The 20,762-nt window shown below is 40.5% G+C and overlaps 1 protein-coding gene across 5 annotated transcripts in view; it reads left to right on the top strand.

Annotated features, from left to right (window-relative positions):
- ttll7 (tubulin tyrosine ligase-like family, member 7) overlaps window positions 1-17,206 on the top strand; it is an 89,468-nt gene extending 72,262 nt beyond the window's left edge. Inside the window, exons 18-23 of one of the 5 annotated variants that reach the window (XM_088077705.1) lie at window positions 532-612; window positions 3,405-3,565; window positions 7,100-7,273; window positions 8,920-9,023; window positions 13,880-13,955; window positions 15,393-17,206. In XM_088077705.1, the coding sequence (XP_087933831.1) occupies window positions 532-612; window positions 3,405-3,565; window positions 7,100-7,273; window positions 8,920-9,023; window positions 13,880-13,955; window positions 15,393-15,513 (717 nt within the window). In that variant the 3' untranslated portion in view covers window positions 15,514-17,206. Of the gene's footprint in view, window positions 1-531; window positions 613-3,404; window positions 3,566-7,099; window positions 7,274-8,919; window positions 9,024-13,879; window positions 13,985-15,392 lie in introns of all 5 variants that reach the window. The other 4 variants (XM_088077702.1, XM_088077704.1, XM_088077703.1 and 1 more) reach the window with 4 other exon arrangements.
- Window positions 17,207-20,762: the final 3,556 nt, after the last annotated feature.

Here is a 20,762-nt window from a genome sequence, read left to right as displayed (position 1 = left end):
AGGGTTTGCAACAATTTTGTCCAAATGATTATACAGTTTATAAAATGCAACTGTTTTGGTCAACTTAAGAAGTTGAATAAATTACTTAAAATGCTGAAAAAATAAACCCTTTTATAATGGAACAAACCAAATGGATACATTTGTATCCATTCGGTTTGCATTGACAAAAAAAACACAAAATTGTCATTTGACTGGATATGGTGAATGTCTCTATTCTTATCTGTGTGATGATTCTTTTAGTTATTTTCAGGTTTTTTTTGTTTGTTTTTTTTTACAAATTATTCACAAAGCAAACAGAAAAAAAACTATGTTAAATGTTTCTGTGTCTTTAGGACTTTTGACTAATTGATTTAAGACATTCTAATATCAATGAAGGCCTTATTTTTGGATTAATGAATTTAATGCCTTTTAAGACTTAAAGGATCCGTGGGAAGCCTTTCATACTTCTTAAGGAAGTCTGTGTTAAAATAAGTTTCATGCATTTTCAAAAGTTTATTTTTCACATTTTTCACCCCACCTTTTCTTCCACAGATTCTGGACAACTGGAAATACCATAAATCAAAGGTGGCCTCCTATTGGCTAGTGAAGCTGGACTCTACCAAACAACGTAAGGTGAGTCATAAGCTGAAATCAGATCACAAGATATCTGAGCCAGTTCTCCTCTGACTTTCACCTCTATAGAATTGGAGGAACATTTGGGCCTCATGTCTTTGTTAGCTACAGATGCTTGGCAAAATCTCAATCCAAAATTTGCACATCCTGAACTGCTTCAAGATACATTTAGGGCCACCTGATAACGTCAAACCTGTTATTAAGTAGAATCTGGTCAATGCTTCCTAAGCAGACTAGATGGTAACCCCAACAGACAATGAAAGACAATTCTACAAAGAAGAGAAAAATTGGAAGATATTCAAAATAGAAAATGCAAAGTTGTATCCTGGTTTAAAGGAAAGGCTTTTAGAAACGTTACCCTGAGCTGCAGAGATCAACCTGCTCTCAACAGTACCGATAGAAAAGGAAGATCTAGCAGGTACGTGTGTTTGGGAAAAAGAAAGAGCTTACAGGAGTAAGAATTTTCAGCCAACCCCTATTGTTCGGCATTTGATTGACCGTAAATAACCGCTGATCAGCCGGCTCACATCTATGCATCCACATCCATGAGATACTTTGCATTGATCATTTACAGCTGAATGTGGGCGTGTGGAGGGTGGGATATAAGGCTCCATGTGCGAATTGCAAGTTGAATTGGAATTAAAAAAGGATATTACACATTGGCAGGCGTACACATGGTTTTATAAATCAGAATTTTTTTTGGCATAAGCACATTTTGTCAAAAGTACATACACAAACATTTAGTGTTGATTCTCAGCAGGTTTGAAAATAAATACACCACCACACTTTTCAGGGGGGTCACAAGTGATGATCAATGGGCTTTACTTCCTTATGAGTCAACACATTGTTTTTTAGGAAAATCCTTTGTAGTGTATCTTCAACCCTTTGAAACCTAGAGTGACATAACTTTTCTTGTGCTACTTTCAGACGTCTTTCAAGAGTATTTAAACTTCTGAACAGGTTTAAACACTCTTGAGCACATAAGTGCGGTTTCCTTCAAAGACTTGGGGAAAAGGCAATGTGCGACTTGGTGAGAAATGCTGTATGAATTGCTAAAACTTTGTAAGTTTAGAAAATTGTTTTTTTTAAAAGCTGGAGAAAATTGTATCGGAAAAAAAAAGCTAGGGAAAAACTACTATTTACAATTATTATATTTACACATTTTAAATGCATTCGCAGAATAATTATAATTTCTAAGCAGTTTTTCAAGGTCATTTTTTTAAATTCTTATAATTAATTAAAAAAAAAAACTTTTCAGGTAATTTTCTTCTATTTCTTACTGATTTCTTGCAAATTTTTGGATAATGTCATCTTTCCTTGCTCATTGCCTTTTCCCACGTTTTGAAAGAAATCAAACCATATGCTCAGGTCTCAATGGGGTTAACTTATTACAATTCATAATCAGTTAAATTTTCAGAGATTATCGTCTGAGATAATGCTTTACTTTTGGATATGTTTTCCATATGGACCATCTTATCTTTTGACACTTTGTAAAAGTTTCCTGCCTTTGCCCTTACTCCACACTGTTTATATGCTCACCCCACATAAGATGGACGTTGTTAAAACCAGTGAATATGACATTTTGTCACTGCTCCTACCTATTCCTTTCAACAACTTTTAAAATACCAAAATAATCCCCAAATAAAACTTCAGAGAAAAAAAAAGCCAAGCATGAAGATCATTATCATGTCAGACAGTGAGAGGTAGAGACACCAAATAGGATGTAAACAAAACAGAAGAGGGGGACTAGACGTGGAATGGCATCCAGTAGGCGTGTCAGTAATGATGTGATCTCTCAGCCGCTGCTTTCTGCACAACTGTGCTCGGCTGTGTTGTGGGCTGTGGCGGTGCGAGCCGATGTTTTATTTGGAGTGGAGCAGCCTAATGAGCAGCAGGCAGAGGTCAGGAATGTAGCGCCCACCGCTCTGCCATCTGATTACCATACCAAAACATATCTGTGTGTGTGTTTACTCATCTATCAGTTTGTCTGAGCGTGTATGCGTGTGTCTCGCTCGCCTCATATTGCTGTGGGGAAATCTTGCCTCTTCGCATCGCAAACACACATGCACGCACACACAGTCAAGACGGGCATGTCAGTAATGAGGAGCGAGGAATCAAAGTTAAAAGAGCCACAGCGCTGCACTCTGAGCGGGGTGAAAAGAGAAAGAACAAGTGAGGAAGAGAAGGCAGTGAGGTGGGTAGGGATGGGGGAAAACGAATAAGGGGAGATGGAAGGCTGGCGCAGGTGTCCTCAGACCGCCCGGGAACTTCTGACACCTTCTCTCCAAGACTGACGTCGGTGCAGCAATTAGTCCTCTCCCATGCTCTCCACTGTCTGCCCCGGCATTTTTATTTGTCCTGCTTCTACCACAACCCTCCCCACACACACCACATATGTTTCTGCATGCTTTAATGTGAACGCAGAGATAAACCTGCTCAAATCCTCCCTACATTTGTACAAGGTCTAATTAAATTAGTTTTCATATGTGTTAGTGTACTTGTGACTTGTGTGTGCGCATGCATCCGCCTGTTTATGCATGAATGCCAGCTTGCTCTCTGTTGCTGAGTGAATGCATTAGCCTCTTTGATTGCTAATTTTAAGGTGAGATAAAAATAAGAAAAAAAAAATCTTACAGTTGGAACAAATGCCAACTCACGCATATCAATTAGAAATTCTGACACCTTTTGTCATGCAGCATTAATTTTCCTCATTATCACATGCTTGATTTAAACTGTTGTTGCTCTTTCGTTTCTTTCCTCACCATCTCCCTCTCACTTTCTCCGTCGCTCAGGTGTTGGACATTGTACGTACCAATGTACGCTCAGCACTGCAACGGATCTGGAGGGAGCCGGACATAGAGAGTCTCCACCTCTACCGGCTTTTTAACCGCGTCTTCAACCGGCTGCTCTGGAGTCACGGACAGGGCCTGTGGAACTGCTTCTCAAATACTGGGTAGGCCAGTCTGAGCGAGGCTGTCACCAAAATTAGCTTGTATAAGTGGGTTTGAAGACATGAGAAAACCTGCTAAAAATAGGTGATAAACTTATTTGCCATTGCCAGTAGACAGGAGCTGTGTACACAGCTCTGAAGCAGACTATGCCTTTTCATTGTGTTTTTTTTGTTTTTTTTACTGGAGTGTCACTTTCGACATCGCGGACAGGGCGGAAAACAGGCTAGTAAACATTAGAAAGCAGCACTGAGGCCAGTGAAAATGTTATAAATTAAATTAAATTAAATTTGGAACGATGTTCAACCACTGCTTGGGCAGAGAAAAATGGTATTTTGTGGCGATGTGTTATTGCATCACACCAGCAAAAGGCTAAAATTAGCGTGATTGCCTGGGTGTTGTTATTCACCATTTTACAAGCCATCTGACCTATGAGATACCTGAAAATCTGTAGACCCTTCAGTAAAAACATGATAGGTGACAAGAAAAAAAATTATCTTGTACAAGCTAAATTATTTTTGTATCTAATAACTCTCCACCTTTCTTTATCATTCTAAAAAAATAACAACAAATGTTGAGGATGACTAACGTTTTGCTCCTGCCATCTAGAAAGAGTCACTAATTGTGAAACCCGTTTTTGTTAAACCATGCTGGAGAAGAGTTCATGGAATCAGTGTTTAGCTGATACATCTGCTACATTTAAATCCATGCCAGAAAAATTGGGGCTGCTGCAAGTAAATGCTGTCTTTAATACTCAGAGAACAACACAGAATTCTGCCAGTCGAATCAGATTCAGCAGCTCAATAGAAAAACTTGACAATTCATTTGTTTTCCATATAAAGTTCTGAAGTTTTTTATGTGGCTCAGCAGACCGTGACAGTGGCATTCATTGTAATGGCACTAACAACAGATCGCAAACACCCCAAATTTTTCTTCTAACACTAGATATAAAAAAAAAAAACAGAGACTGTATCCTGTTAACTTGCTGTGAGCTGTAAATTCATCGCTGCTTGTACCAGAGAGTAGCACAGAAGTGTAGAGCGCTCACTCTGCAGTAAAATCTGAGGACTGCTAGACTCGAAGCCATCTCAATCGACCGAGGTATCTCCCACCGATGATTCGAATCTCTGACTTTGAAGGGGCAACCCTACGGTCACAATAGCGTTCTCTTAGGAATAGCACAGTATATTGGCATAAATTATTATCTAAATGACATAAAGTTGAAGGTATTTCAAACAGCTTCAATATTAGGGACTTTTGAGAAATCATTCAGGACTGGAGTCCCAAACGCCACCCCCCCCTCCTCCCTCTACTCTGCATCTGCATGTCACAGTCCAAGGTGAAGCATAAGGCCTGCTATCATAGCGCGAGGAAAGGCAAAGAAATGAATGTAAGACTGTAATTGGTGAATTAAACCAAGACCAAACAAGCGAGACAAAAAAATCAAAAGAGACATTGAATATCTGCTTCAGAGTGTCGCAAAGAAAACCACTGAGAGGTTCATGGACACTAATTCTTCAAATCAACACAAACAAGTGATCACACTACAGGCCAATTACCACTCTATTCATTTCATAACGCCACTCTTTCATCTCCATGACTAGAAGTTTATGCACCATGCGCAATTTCCCCATGTCCTTAAGCCCAGTGTTCGTCAATATATCATTTTCACTGACAGCAGAGACAATTTGCCATTTTTATTCACTATTTATTCAGAGGAAAGCAACTGCAGCTGAATGACAACGAATGAGTGACAGACCAACCAGACCCTGCTGCACTTTCCTGAAAGCTTTCGGGGATGAAAGAAACATGTTACTCTGGGGAGACAGGGTGCAAATTAAGGTCACAAATCTGGGCTGTTAATCAGGGCTTTTTCACAGGTGAGAGCAAGAAAAGGAGAGAGGAGGAATGAAAGCAGGAAGAGGGTGAATGGAGGCCTCTTAGTTCTTTTACTATGGTTTGTTATCAGATACTTTGAAGTTTTCATTTGGCTTCTTTTTATTTATTTATTTCTTCCGCCTCCTTTTTTGATGCGACCGTAAGTGGCTTCCTACAAGATGAGTCACTGCAGCTACAGCTAACTTGATCATATTCCTATAGAAACCCCCAAAACTGCAGAAAAACACAAACAAACACCTGCACACGCACGTGCACACACAAATCCGTCCGTCTGTGGTTTACATAGACTTTCGGAAACATGTATTTCACTTCCTGAAAGACAAAGTTGGTTTCCATACATCTATTTCATACACATTAGCACACTCAGGCAAAGCCATACATGCAGCAAAACACACACACACACACACACACACAGACACACAGACACACAGACACACACACACACACACACACACACACACACACATATTTATATACAGTTCTGCGGACAGCTGCTGTGCTGGTAGCTTTCATCTTGTCTGTGATGAAGGTGTGACCTTCTCGCATCTCCTCCTCTCCATATTGTTTACAGTTCAGTTGTTCGGTGGCCGTGTCTCCCTTGACGCAGATGGCTCAAAGGGTGTAACTGAAGTCGCTGCCCACAGCTCTCCTCCTCCCTCACTTCCTTGGCAGCCGTAATTGAGGGAGAGTGAGGGAGGCAGTGAGCGGGCGATACAGATGAAGAGCATAATAAGCAGAAGGCAAGAAGGGGAGGAACCCAGTGACAGAGAAAAAGCGGAGAGGAGAGTGATTGAAAATGAGACATCGGAAAATGGTAGAGAAAAGATTGGGCGGAAGGGTGGAGGCCTGGGAGGATTAGACTAGCCTAGCCTCTGCTACCCCCAGCATGCTGCGCCCCATGCAGCTTTTGTCTGACTACAGCCTGCCCCGGATGATCCAGCTAGCTTGTTAGCCTATCTTCCAGCCCCTCCCTACAACAGGCCGCGGCCCAAACATGGATGAACCCAACAGGGGGCCCCAATGTCACGCAGCGACAGAGAAACGGTGCACCTCAAAAAGCACCCCACCCTCTCCTCCCCGTCTCTTGTTTGATATTTTATCTAAGGGACTTAACAACAATCAAACGGCCTAGCAGCTATTGTGGGCGATGAATTCAACAGGCTTTGAAAACGACTTAGAGAAAGAGAATGGAAACACAGACAGTTTTGAACCCTTTCAGAGGAAGCACCCCCCACCTCCCAAGGAGTAAAAGGGGGTAGACATCAAACGTACCCCCCGGGGTTGTGTGTCTCAGTTGTTGAAGCTCTCTCACAGTGAGGGGTATGTCCGGGGTTGTTAAGGGGGTTAACTGTACTTGGATTTGTTTCATCCATCCTCTCTGTGTGCCTTCCTGCACATCTGCCAGTGTGTGCGTGCGTAAGCAAATCTATATGCACACATGTACAGTAAAGGCCACACATTAGAGAGCATATCTACATACATATGAATAAATCTGACTTAATCTATTTAACTGAATCTGTCTGCGTGAATCGTGCACACACACAATATACTGCTACTGTATACTTGTGCATATTAATGGCGATGCTAATCTGAAACTGCTCACTTTATCTTCCCTCCGTGCCTTCTGGTTTGCACTGCAGTTCATCGTGGGAGACCATCTTCAGTAAGAGCAGCGAGGTGGTTTCGCCCCAGGAGCTGCAGTGCTGCCGACGCCTGGTCCAGCTGTGTCGAGACTGCCTGTTGGTTGTCTACAAGTTTGTCTCAGAGTCCCGTGGCTCTTTGACCGGACTCAGCCCCGAATGGGACGACACCAGGTGAGAAGGACACCCAACTCTTTGATGTCTTCCCACTGAGCTCTTTATTTTTGAAGGATTCTTATAACTTTCCTGCTGCAATAGACAGTTCGTTATACAGTAGGGTGGCTGGATAAGATTCAAGGATACGATGGGATTCAAGAGTCCACTGGTAGGTCCAAGGTTAAAGCTGTACTTGGTGTTCTTGTGCAAGACATTGGGCTCTGGCTCTGGAAATGGCATCAATCTAAATGCCCGAAAAGTCTTCAGACCCATATGAAGATCTTATTTTGTCCTAGTTTACAGATTAAACCCGTGTGCTGTTTATGTGGTCGTAACAGTATCAAGACACTACAACACTACACATACCTGTGGCAAGATACTGAATATTGCATAAGCATTAGCACAAGAAACCCTTGGTGTTTTTATTTTAGTGTCTTCTTCCAGATGAAATTTAAGTCCAGATAGAAACTGGTGAAGACTCTGACTTTGTAACCCACTGAAACCTGAACAAATTGGCTTGATTTTCTTCAAAATATGGGGAGAAGGCAATGAGAAATTACCCAAAATTAGCAAGAACACATTAGAAAGTTGCAAGAAAATTACTTGAAAAATGAGTGAATAAATAAGAAGGAAAAGGCTCAAAAACGAACAAACAAACCTAAAATAAATACTATAAAAAGACTTTTTATTTTTCCCTTAAAAAAAAAAAGTTAATATATAACAGAATTATTATTTTTTAATCGCTCAGCTTTCAAAGATTTAAATGCTCGTGAAAGGTGTCTGAATGCCACTCAAGAAAACTGATGTCGATCCAGGTTTCAAAGGGTTAAAGCTGCATGAACCAGAGGGAGGAATCATAAACTTTGTAAAAACTTCAAACTAAGTTGAGTAAATAAATGAACTAATAAACTTTGACATACAGTCAAGAAAACTTTGATTTCCACAGCCATCATCATTAAACCTCTCTCAGGAAACATTTCCCCTCTCTCCTCCATAGAGACTCGGAGCCATCATCTTCATCACATAACCCTGATAAAACAAACAACAAAAAAATATCAGTCTCATTCTATTTTTAAGGTCGATCCCCGCAGGAGACAGCAGCTCAGGTTTGTAGAGAGTGAACTTTTAAAGCACATATGCTTTGAGCTGGCAGACAGGGAGGGAGGAGGGTGGGGAGCGGGAGAAAGGGAGTGTGCTGTTAACAGGAAATAATGGGCCACAGATTAGCGCTCAGGTTAGCCCGGGGCCCCCCGAGGCCTGCTTAATTCAATTAGAGCCCAGATGAGCCTGTGCAGCAAATGACCTTACGAGAGAGAGAGAGCTCTTTTTTTCCTGGGGCCTCGCTTTACATGATTCATAACTCTTGCGCATATTTTAACAGGCTATCACTTCCAGTATAAAAACCAGAGCTGTTAAAAAAAAGTATGTACAGTTGCAGAGCTACTTCTGTGTTGACTAATCTGACATTGTTGCCACTGACTGTTTTAAGTTTATTGCTATGTGGGGACTTTCAGACAAAACTGTAATTTAATACTCAAGCTTGCACAAAATGACACACTGGTGTATCCATATGTTAGAGTAGGTACCGTTTAGAGTCCATTTAAGCATGCATTGGTCTGTCCTTTCTTACTTCTTCTGTGTCTATATATGTCTGTGTAAAAAAGCTTTCCATTTGCTGCTGGACCAGCCTCTACCCATGGCTCCACCCCTGCTGCTGTCGCTGCCGCTTCTTCTTCCTCTTCCTCCGTCTCTTCGCCCCTCGATGCAGGTCTCTGCTTGGTTTAGTTCTGCTAAACCCCCCATCTTCCAGCACCGTCCCCTGCTTCCTGCTGCTCGCACCACCTCACAGCTAACAAAGGCTTGGTCCCACCTGCCCAATGATGGTTGCTTTGGCTGCAAAACCAACAGTCTAGCATGGCCTCCTCTCCTTTCCCTCACTAATATTTAAATAAGCGATGTTTGGATTGGTGCATAAAATATGTTTCAAACAACCTGATGTCCAAAACTCTAAACAATGTATTTGAAAGGAAAGAGACAGGAGGAGGAAGCGTATTCAGACTGTTTGGAGCACTGTTTGTCCACACCGCAACCATTTGGCCAGCTTGCCGCACATCACCCTGCTGCTTCATGCTTAACTATGCCTTTCACTCAACGCTTTTATCAAGAGCATCTTACCCTGAGTGCATTTTCAGTACGAGTGGCCTCAGTGGGGAGCTGAGCGCCTTACCTGCACCGCATCAGCGCCATGATCAACCTAAGCACCGCTCTCTTCTTGTCACAAGAAGACAAAGAATGGCTCGGCTTGCATCGTGTGGTTTGCAGTTTCACAAACACAAGCAGTTCACATCTGTCCATCAGGCATGCGGGGAACAGTCGCAATCCGCCGCCACTTCAGATAGACGAGAAGCAATTAGGATTATTTTCTCATTGATGCATAAGCTTTCTATGAGAGGGTAAATTGTGTGTGTATGAGAGTGTGTGCATGCACATGTCATGCGACTGTTGTGCAACAATCATCTGTCCAACCTCAACGTCGAATTAACTCGAACTATTTCTGACGAGCTGCGTCCACATCCAACTAAAGGCCGTGACACACCAAGACGTCATCACAGAGCTAGTGGCGTCGAGAGCCCCCTGCTACGTTGCCCTTGTGTCGCCATGTGCCGGCCAAAAAGTTGCACAGGAACACACCAAACCTACTGCCAACATGTATATTCTGCACCTGCATGAGAGGAGATACCCCACCATACCACAGTAAACAGTAACAGTAAATCGGAAGACTGCCATGACGCTAGTTAGCCAGTTGGCACATTAACAACACACTATTGACAGAACAAAGCATATTTACTGTGTACCAGTGAAGAACAACACAAACCATTGGGAAACGATTCAACATGCTGATTCGCCTTCAAATAAGCCAATGAGGGTCCACGTGGGCCAATGGTGTGGGACACACCGCGGCAACGAGGGATGCGGGCGCTCACTGTCCACGTCAGCTGTCTGCCTGGTGTGTCACGGCCTCAATAAGTAGATTTAAGGGATGATCGCACCTGTTTGCTCACATAATCATATGCCCATATGTACACTGAATTTACATTTTAGCTTCACTGCAGCTGAACTTTATAATGCCTTCTTGCATGGAGGGAGGATTGTGGATTTTGTCCCCCATGTCGAGTTTGTCTGTTCACTGCCTTTTTTTGTTGAAGCCTGCACCGATCAGACAGGGCGCTTTTGCAGCTTGAAGCTGAGAAGTAAACTCCCAGATCGGTACCTTAAAATCTGCACAAAAAATGGATAGGTGGAGGGCACTTGCTCTGATTGAGGGTGCGGGCCAAATAGCACATTGGTCATCCATGTTGCTATATGAGACCCTCAGAAAGAGGAGAAATCACAGGGAATAACAACAGGTGGTCCAGGAGCTTCGCCCGAATGACAGTTAGTTCTATTACTTCGTGTTGGGACAATTCGACAATTTGCTGTCAATCGTTGGGCCTAATTACAGTTAGTAAAGCACTGACAACTTTAAGGCAAAAAAAATTTGTTATGTCTTGCAGCTTGCTTAAGTTGGCGCTGAAAGTAAGTTAACGTTACTACTACTTATACATTTATTAGCCGTAACTGTGCAAACCTCTTAATGGTCACGAAGGGCTGGAGCCCATCCCAGCTGACATTGGGTGGGAGGCGGGTTACACCCTGGACAGGTCGCCAGACTATCATAAGGCTGACACATAGTGACAGAAAACCATTCACGCTCTCATTCACATCTACGGTCAATTTAGAGTCACTAATCAAGCAGGCGAACCTGGAGAAAACTCATGCTGAACGTACAAACTCTGTACAGAAATGTCCCCTCACCCAAGATTCGAAGCTGAGGCTCTCTTGCTTTAAAACTACTCCTTTTTTATTTTTTTTGGTCATTGCCACAGCAAAAGGCCCATCTCTCATTTGGAAACAGGAGAAAAGACAGATTACCTCAGGCATTTTTTCAGGGTGTTCCCTGCTGCAAAAACACAAAGTGCATATAGCATAAAAAACATGAGGTGATCAGCAAAACAAAAGCAGTGAGCAAAATGCTTCACTGTCATCGAAAAAACAACTACAAAAAGTCGCCCCATGTTTTGTCGCCAAAACTCTGTCTCTGCCTGATTGGATCTTCACTAAAGACACCAGTAATAATTACTGCAATTAGTAACTTTCAATGCACATATGGGCATGTGAGAAATATGTGAACCTATCCTTTAATCTTGTTAATAAAAGATGGAATAATAAAAGATAATTAGGTTTATTTTATCTGGTCAATGTCACAACTTCACTGAACTAAACTGAATGTCACACAGAAGCCACTGGAGAAAAAGCAGGTCAAGAGGTGATTATGAGATTGTTTTAATATCTTTATGCACGAGCTGTATTCAACGTATAACATTTCTAAAAGGCTGAAGTGGATGGATATTTTTCGGTCTCCAGTATATAATTACACACAAAACACTGCTTGTGTGGAAGACCAGTCTGTAAAACCTCCACCTGCTGACTACTTGAACTATTTCACACATTGAAATCAAAGTTAATATATGCAGGCAAATGTACACACACATGCATAACACATACACTCACAGAGCTCTTGGCACGTGTCAAAGTGGGCCTGTTGGCCTGGGTCTTTGGGGTCTCCATTGTTGACCACACCTGCCCGCTCTTGTTCAAGCATCCTTCCTGTGTCAAGTGCCCTGATCAGGTGTGTCAACAGCCCCATGGGTCTTAGCAAAGTCCTTCAGTCTGTGTGGGCAGATGAGAGGAAGTAGCCAAATAGCTCCACTAATGACTTCCTTGTAAAGCCTGGAATTACTGTCACTACCCAAAGACAATTTTCCCATGATGACAAAAGTTTCAGATTCTATTAACTTTCATCTGTCTGAAAAGTGTGGCAGTAATTAGGGTTAATTGGGGTGTTGAGCTGAATGTGGGTTGCAGATAACCTTCAAGGCTCTTTGTACCTCTTGGTTTATGATTGCGTCAGCTATCGCGGCAGTCTTACCCTCCATCCTTAGTCATGGTATTTCGTCTTGTCGGGCCTCCTCTTAATTTGCTGTGGCAGTTGCATCTCGATGGACGACTTAGGAGTAGCATGGAAGGCCTGTCAGTGGGAACAGTGGTGGATTGTAGCCTTACATGTAAGGAGAGGGGCAGGAGAGTATCTCTCTGTCTCCCCTGTCAGCTGATGGATTGAAGCAAAGCAGAGTGCAAAGTGCATGAACAAGCCTCCCTCTGGCTTTCAAACATGGACGTTGTTGCCAAGACCTTCATGATCAAAAGGAGGACGAACCTGGAAGATACCGAATGAGAGTCCAATTAAATATAGCCTGCAGAGACAGCGGCCGCTTGGACGTGAGAAGCCCTCGTAACCCACCCCTTGCCACTATGAGCACTATGATGCTTTCTAGGAGCAGAATATTCTCAAAGTGAATAGCAGAGGATCTCTGAAGAACACACACTCGGGCCCCCAATGAATGTTCAATATTTGATTATCTTTTTTTTTTTTTTTTGACTGCCATTTCCATGCCTGGGCTAGGGGTTTTCAGTGAAAGACTTATGGAAATGGAGGATAGAAAAAGAAAAAATTACACTACAGATCCATGAACAGAATCCCAATGGATGAACAGAATATAGAAGGAACAAAGTGCTGAGCACTGCTGCTGAGAAACATAAGAAATGATTCAGAGAGTGACACAAAATCATGGTATGGAATCACTAATGTCACCTCAGAGATGTCACTTAGAAGCAAATGTGAGAAGCTTACAGCAAAGCAGATCCTGCCCTCCTGTTCTCCTGGGCTCGTGTGAAAGGAGTTTAAGATGTAGAAGACTGAGCTCTTGTTCACCAAGTCCAGTCAGAGTCGAAGACAATGTGCTGGAGGGATACCTACGGCCCACTTGAAGCTGCTTCAAGGACACTCTCGTCGGACTAAATGAAGCTAATTTGAAACCCTCCTTACTCTCCTGAGTCTGGGGCTGTGTTGAAGCGGACGCCCTCAGCGACATGTGCTTTTTCCGGTCGACTTTAGAAGAAACCGCTTGGCTAATTTATCCAAGAGCTATTTCACAAGGAGAGAGAGCTGTCAGAGGAAAAGTGTGCTATCTCTGCACCAGCTTAAAAGAAGATATTATTTCCTCACTCTGTAATCCTCAGTCCCAGTGGCTCCCTTTTGATTAGATTGTCACATCTTAAACACTTCTACAGGGACTATTTCTTTTGTCCATTGTACTCGTTTAACTAAACGAGCGTTAGATGTATTTTTTATTAGCTAAAGATTCATGCTGCTGATGTGGCATTAAGGTCACATAATGTACAACATCACAATATAACAAATGTGCCACAAAAGCCCATAAATGTGAGTAATTCTTCCAACTGAGCAGTCTGGAAGAATCCAAACTTTCCCCCCCGTCTCATGTCTTCTGAACAGTGCCCCCAACATTTGCATAACCTTCAGTTAACCTTGTACAGGAGTTGATCATCTCATCTGACATTGCTCTGACAACCATATCTGACTCATTTCCAGTAGCTAAGGAAAATGGGAGCAGGGTTCAGCCCCTCCTGACTCTTATCTCAACCTGACGCTGGTCTCATTCTCAGGTACTGGAACGCTGTTAGCAGGAGCTGCCTCACTGCTCTGTCTCGGTGGAAGGTGTCATAGAAAAGTCTTAGAAAGGTACTGACGCCTATGCCTCGGAATGATAGGTGAGGATTTTCTGTTCATGATACCAAAAATATAAAAAGGGTCAAAGTTGAAAAATACAGTTGTCCTGAAAGAAAAAAAAAAAAAGATCTGCGTCTGTCAGTAGAAGTAGGTCCATAATTTATTACTCTACAAGCTCCTACATAAATACTGCATATAACCTAATTAAACTAGACAGTAACTGATAGTGGTATATATGTATATATGTGTAATGATTGAATGATGATTTTATGCTTTTCTTTATCATACATGATAATAAATTAAACAACAGTCCAAAACTAAATACATACTCAAACAATTAAGACATTCGAATGTGTCACATTGGTCTTTGGGGAATTATAATTGTCATTTTACATAATTAATGGAATTATAAAGATGAAACTATTGATTAATCACAGTTGAGCCCCATACAAAATACCCCAGAACAGTGGTTCTCAACCTTTATTGTGTCAAGGAAAACTGAAAATGATGCACATGCACCACAAACCTCCATTTGGTCAGATTTCTCTTCAGAAACCTTCATTTGAAAGGATTTTGTTTGTTAGATATGATTAAGACCAGAATTTAATACTTGATACCTAAGTGATACCTAAGATCAGAGTAATCACTTATGATCAGGATGTACGATAATATCAGCACATTATCGGTAAATTTTGATATCAGCCAACATGACATCATAAAACAATGCTTTTTTTCTGTTGACAAAGTGAACATGTAAAAAACATCAACCCTAAGTTGAAGTTTTTTTGGGGTTTTTTGCACGAAGAATGAATATTACACTGAAAAGCATTGAATTGTATGTGTCTATCTGCTGATGGGCCATCATGACAAGAGTATGCATAATATGATGTTAATTCCACTACAGGAGACTTAAAAAAAAAAGGCAAGGAAAAAAAGCAGATGTATCTATATCAATATCGGCTTAATGATCTGTTAGATATCGGCATATCAGCAATAACTTCAGTATCGTACATCCCTACCTAATGACTTTTACTGACATCAGGCGCACCTCTATGGTGAATCAATTAGTGAAAATAAACTATTCATCATTTTTCTGGGGACCCCTCGACACTCCCTCGAGGAAACCTGAGGGTTCCCAATCCCCTGGTTGAGAACCACTGCCCCAGATCATACAGCTCTCACAATTTAAGCGTCAAATTTTGATAATTTTTTTCCTCATTTACAAGGGGAGGGTGATGTCACCAGACTTTTATTAAAGCTGAAATGTGCAAACGGAGACGGCTATAAAATGGTAGAATCAATATATGAAAAGCGTGCCATGTGTGGTTTCAGTGCCGAGCACTAATGCGCCCTGACCTCTAAATTGTGACCTTTGCATATCTAATCCTCTCATTATGTTCATCCTTTCCCCCTAATCCCTCCGTCCCTCGTTCTTGTCCGTCTGTCCAGGTATCTGCTGCCAGTGACCTCCCAGTTCATCATGAAGTGGCCTTCGTCCAGCTTTGGCCGCATCTCCTCGGCCGTGCCACGCTCACGCAGCCTTTTCGCCGCCAGGATGGGCCACTTCTGAGGTCACCGTGGCAACCCTGGCTTCAGACACCTCGCCTTTTGACCTCGACCGCCCTCCCCTGACTCTCACCCAGCCAAACTCCGATCTCAGCAAGTTGGGTCTGAATTTGAGGCAGCTCTGGACACCAGCTAAAGCCTCAAACCTGGCCAAATCCCTCTGTGGAAGACCAACAAAGAAAGGCCGGATGATCTCGGATTTCTGAAGGGCCTCGTTCAATTTAGTTTAGTTTGGACCTGCCTAGACCAGCAGACCACCTGTACCCTCGACCCCTACCTTTACCCTCAGTAACACCAGACAATGGGTTCACCCGTTGTCTCTCATTGTAATTGCTGTATTATACCTACTTACTGTACAGTTACAAGTCATGGTACTGTAAAAGGGAAAAATAACAAATACTAAACAATGCAAGGATTATTTATTTATGTACTTAATTATTTTGTAAGATATTCCATGAATGCAGATGCAGAATGCAGATATGGAATGATATCAACAAAGCTATCCCTTGTTTGAGAAAATGGATGTAAAAACAACAACAACAACAACAAAAAAAGCATATATTTTGCTGGTTGTAATCAGTTATTTTACGTTGGAATTTTATTTATTTCATAACTTATATCAGAGGCTTTATAAATGCGTCACTTTATGTTCAGTTTTTACAGCAGTGAGGTGGCACCCGGAGAACCATTTAACTTTTGAATGCTAATGCTTCATGTTTTACCTGTGTGATATTAAGTGCAGCGCTACTAAGCAACACAGTGTGTAGAATGTCATTGTAGTAAAGCCAAGCCTCTTCGCCTCTTAGAGAACGAGCTGGCTTTGACGCCACGACGAGCCAAACTTAAGTCTGAGAGAGCACCCAGTTCTTATATGCACTTTGCAGTTTGTCACAGAAAGAGAACGTGGGTGCACATTTCAGTAGTGTTTGCATGCCTAGATTTTAGTCCCTCACCCAGATGTAGTGGTTAGACCGAGGAGCTGCGTTTTGGAATATACTTGAAGTTTTGTGTTGTCATTATTAATTATTGTGTCTTTGTGTCGGCTGCACTCAGAGGGAGACACTTCACTTTTAGATCTGTCGTCTGGATGCGTTGAAGATAATACGGATGTGTTGCATCACTTACAGATTGTGCGGTATGTTGAATGACTCGGCTCATCAGCCTAAATGTTCTGTAATGGCGATGATTTGCCTGGGATAAGCAGCTGCAGCCTTTTTTTCCCCGCCGCACTGTTGGTACAAGTGCCAGGGAGATCATGGATGTGCCAATAATAAGTGCATCTACTTCATGTGTTCAGTTGGGTTTTTATTTAAGGTTACAATGTCATGAAAATACTGTAGGACCTCAGTTAAATACAGTATTAAATGTTGATAGGGAGAAATGCAGTGTTATATGTTTAGTGGTTTACTTGGCTCTGTGTACGACCCCATGAGATGATACTAGACGTTTAAAGATGGTAGCTTGTTGGCAGAGTGTACAGTGCAGTGTGCATTTATAACATCCATCCTGACTAACAGGTGTGGAAACAACGCTGTGCTAAATCTGCTCAAATTTAATCCCCCCATACACTGAACATCACGTCACAATGCCAAATATATTTATTTTGCCTGATTTTATTTGTGTTATTTAAGAGTAGTACTTTTTCATTGGAGGTATGAGATTTTTAATTTTACATAGCAATAAAATGTTTAAACAAATGCATTTATACTTTTTGTCATTTGTTTTCTTGTTGTAAAATCACTGATACTTCTACTATTACTACTACTACTACTACTACTAATAATAATAATAATAATAATAATAGCAACAACAATAACAATGATAAAAAAATACTACTAATAATAATAAAGGAATCACAATATTGGATTTTTGTAGATATTTTATAACTAATTTTGGCTGATTGCCGATGTCACTATCAATATTCACATTTTTTTCCTCCTAAAATATAGTGAACATCAAGTCTCTCTAGTGGAATTAACATATTGTAATTTTGATGGCCCACTGGTGGAAGATGCAGACATAAAATACACTGCTTTTAAAAATGTACACATTCAATTGACAAAACAAGAAATCTAGTTAACTCAGGTTACATATAAAACATGCCATATTTATTCTTATACAACTTTCACTTTAACAGGCTTGGATGATGCTCTGCATAAGACAATAGCCAAAAACCGGGGCAAATCTTTTTTTTTTTTTATCTAATGAAAGTCGCTTAATTAAAGCGTCATCATATTGGTAGGAATGTTCATTTCAGACTGATGTCAATATTTAATTTTAATTCCATTATCTGCCATAACTGATGACATGCCAATATTACCATGCATGCCCAATAATAATAATACATGAGGTCTCAGACGCTCTACATATTGTAATATGTATATATCAAAAACAAAAAATATATTAGATATTAGAATTGCACTGAGGTCACTCAGGCATAAAAACATTGGGCAGGGGCAGGATTTAAGGGAACCATGAAATGTCCTAAAATAATTCATTATTTTAAAATTGAGGCCTTAATTGGTATTAAATTTCTTAAATCAATCTTTCAAAAGTCTTAAAAATGATAAGACATGTGAAGTAGGACTTTATAAGTATTTCCTCTGACGTTTTATTGTGAAATTAAAAAACTCATTTATTTATTTATTTTCTTATTTCATAATTTCCCAAATGCCTCTACTATTAATGTCACCACATCAGGATAGCAGAAACGGCAACACACACGTTTGGTTTGTAGCTGGGATGCTCAGAGCAGACGATCCACAGCTAGCTGTCACTCGACTCTGGACCACACGGGGTAGAGCAAATTTAACAAAACCTGTTTAACCAAGAATTCACGGCAAGGTTGAAACTTGTACAAGGCAATGCATACAAGGCTCGGTACATTTTATGCAAAAAGTTTTCCAAACTTGGTATTATGGGAATTGAGGCATATTGAAAAACACAAAATCGGCAAAAGAAACTCAGCAACAAAAGCCAGGTACTTCACCATGAGACAAAAAAAGGTTGTCTTTTATGTTGCAATAAGCATTTAGGAAAAAAATTTCCCTAATCCAAAATATATTATGTCAGTTAATATTTTTTTGTTTTGTTTTTTCTTTAATTTTATTTTTAGCTTTAAAGTTTATTCTTAGTAGCATTGAAAAATGTTGTAAAAACTCTTAAATCTAATTTTCATTAAGCAGTAGTAACCTCACTATAGTCTGTTTTCAAAACTGACGATTTTCTTGCTCTCTATTTTTCCTCTGACAAACACAAATGAGCCTTAACTCAGTAAGAAACAGAGAAGGGCGAATGTACAGAAAATGACCCAGATATAAAAGCGACACTTTTTTCCTACAATGTACAGCTGAGAGAAAATGAGGACAGACGTGAAGCGGTACGACAAGCAACAAAGGTCCCTGACTGGAAATAAACCAGAGGTGTTGTGGTTGTATAGTATTTGCCTTCACAAGTGTTATTACAATGTAAAGTAATTAATTATTTCGAAATGAACAATTTTTCTCTTTTTTTGTTTCAGGTTCAAGTTCAGGTTATTTTTTTATACACATATGTAGATTTGTTCTGCAGTAAAAAGAGAAGGACAAAATCCAAAATTACAACACACACTGACGAAAGACAAAAAACGATGAACCATGACAACAAGCGCTCAGATGTGTTATCATCGACAGCAGATTGGGATAAGGTCAAAAATCACAAAATGACACTAAATAAATAAAAATGTGCATGATTTGTTCTTAATTTGTCATTTTCCATTGATTCCAGGGATTCACCAATGTTTTATTATTGTTATTAGTTAGTTATATTTTAGTTTTCGTTAGTATTTTTGAAATAAATGTATGTACATTTTTCTGCATTAAGTATTTTTACTTTTAAAACTTAAATACATTCTCCTGATTGTACTTACTTTTACTTGAGGAAATTTTTCAATGCAGGGCTTTTACTTATAACAAAGTATTTTTACATTGTGGTATTACTACTTTTACTGAAGTAAAGGATCTGAACACTTCCTTCACCGCTGCTGCTGACACGGCATGTACGGCATTACAAATGTTTTGTCATTGCTGTTTTTATTTTTTTTTTAATTTATTTTCCTGGAACACAGGAACTGACAGTCAGAAAACTGTGTTTAATTTAAGTTTATTAGCTTTTTTGGTGGCATCTCTCCAATTTTTGAATATTTGCATACAGCACAACACTTGCCCTTATATAGGGGTTACCACACATTTTCATAGACCTGATTTCAAAAGTTTTCCATGACTTTTAAAGGACCCATATTTTTTAACTTACCAAACTCATGTTTTTCAAACATATCAGACTTAAACTCTATTCAAAGATAATATCAAGTAGCTGGCATACACGACGGCAGACGCAGAACGCAGAGGAAAACTGCAGGTGATGGTAATTCAAATGTCACACATCGACACATAGCAGAAAACTGCAGAAAATAAATTTGCTGTTATGTTAGATTACGTGAAAGGTTATCTATGGAAAATTACTGTAGCAATTCTATTACACACAACAAAATTCCATGATTTTTCCTAAATTATCAGTTGTGTTTACTAATTCCATGACTTTTCAATGCCGCAAAATTCAATTTTCTAGGTTTTCCATGACCGTTGGAACCCTGTATGTAGCGTTTAGACGGTGTTACCTAAATTACGTTGGCTTTGTATTTTTTATCTCAGCAGAAAATTAAGTATAAATATGAGATAAATGAAGAGAATTTTGCTGCATGAGGCCCATTATGTTGAGCAAAGTTCAAGATAATGACAGCAAAAAGTCTACAATAGGCCATGGACTTATTCAATTAGTCAGCTTCTTCCACAAAAAGTTTTTCCCTTCACCCATCTGCAAATGTTCTGTAACAATACAGCAAGCAGCACTTTGTCAGGGCAACTTTGATAATCTTCAGTGTTCAATTAATTACCTGAGATAGTATCAATAAAAGTAGGAGCTGTGAAACAAATATATAGAGAAAATCAAGCGGAACTAATTAGAAAAATTAAATCGATGTGCTGTCAATCTCTAATGGGTTTTAAAACTTCCTGTCCACCTGATATTCGTCACTTAAGCGGCTATCAGGCGATCTGGGTCAGCCGCAGAGTGATATCACATTTCACACCAGAGGCCCCTGTGGACAGGTGACACTCCTGAACGGTCACTCGCCTCCGAAATGAGAGTGTGTACCCAGCAGCCCTTTCTTGTTCTAACTTGACCTGAATGCCGCCCTGCACGGATGACCGTGTGTGT

This window comes from Plectropomus leopardus, chromosome 5 (assembly GCF_026936395.1).
Source record: "Plectropomus leopardus strain MGB_pleo_1.0 chromosome 5, ASM2693639v1, whole genome shotgun sequence".
Taxonomy (NCBI): Eukaryota; Metazoa; Chordata; class Actinopteri; order Perciformes; family Serranidae; genus Plectropomus; species Plectropomus leopardus.
Note: the sequence above shows the minus strand (reverse complement) of the source record. Positions and strands in the feature narration are given on the sequence as shown.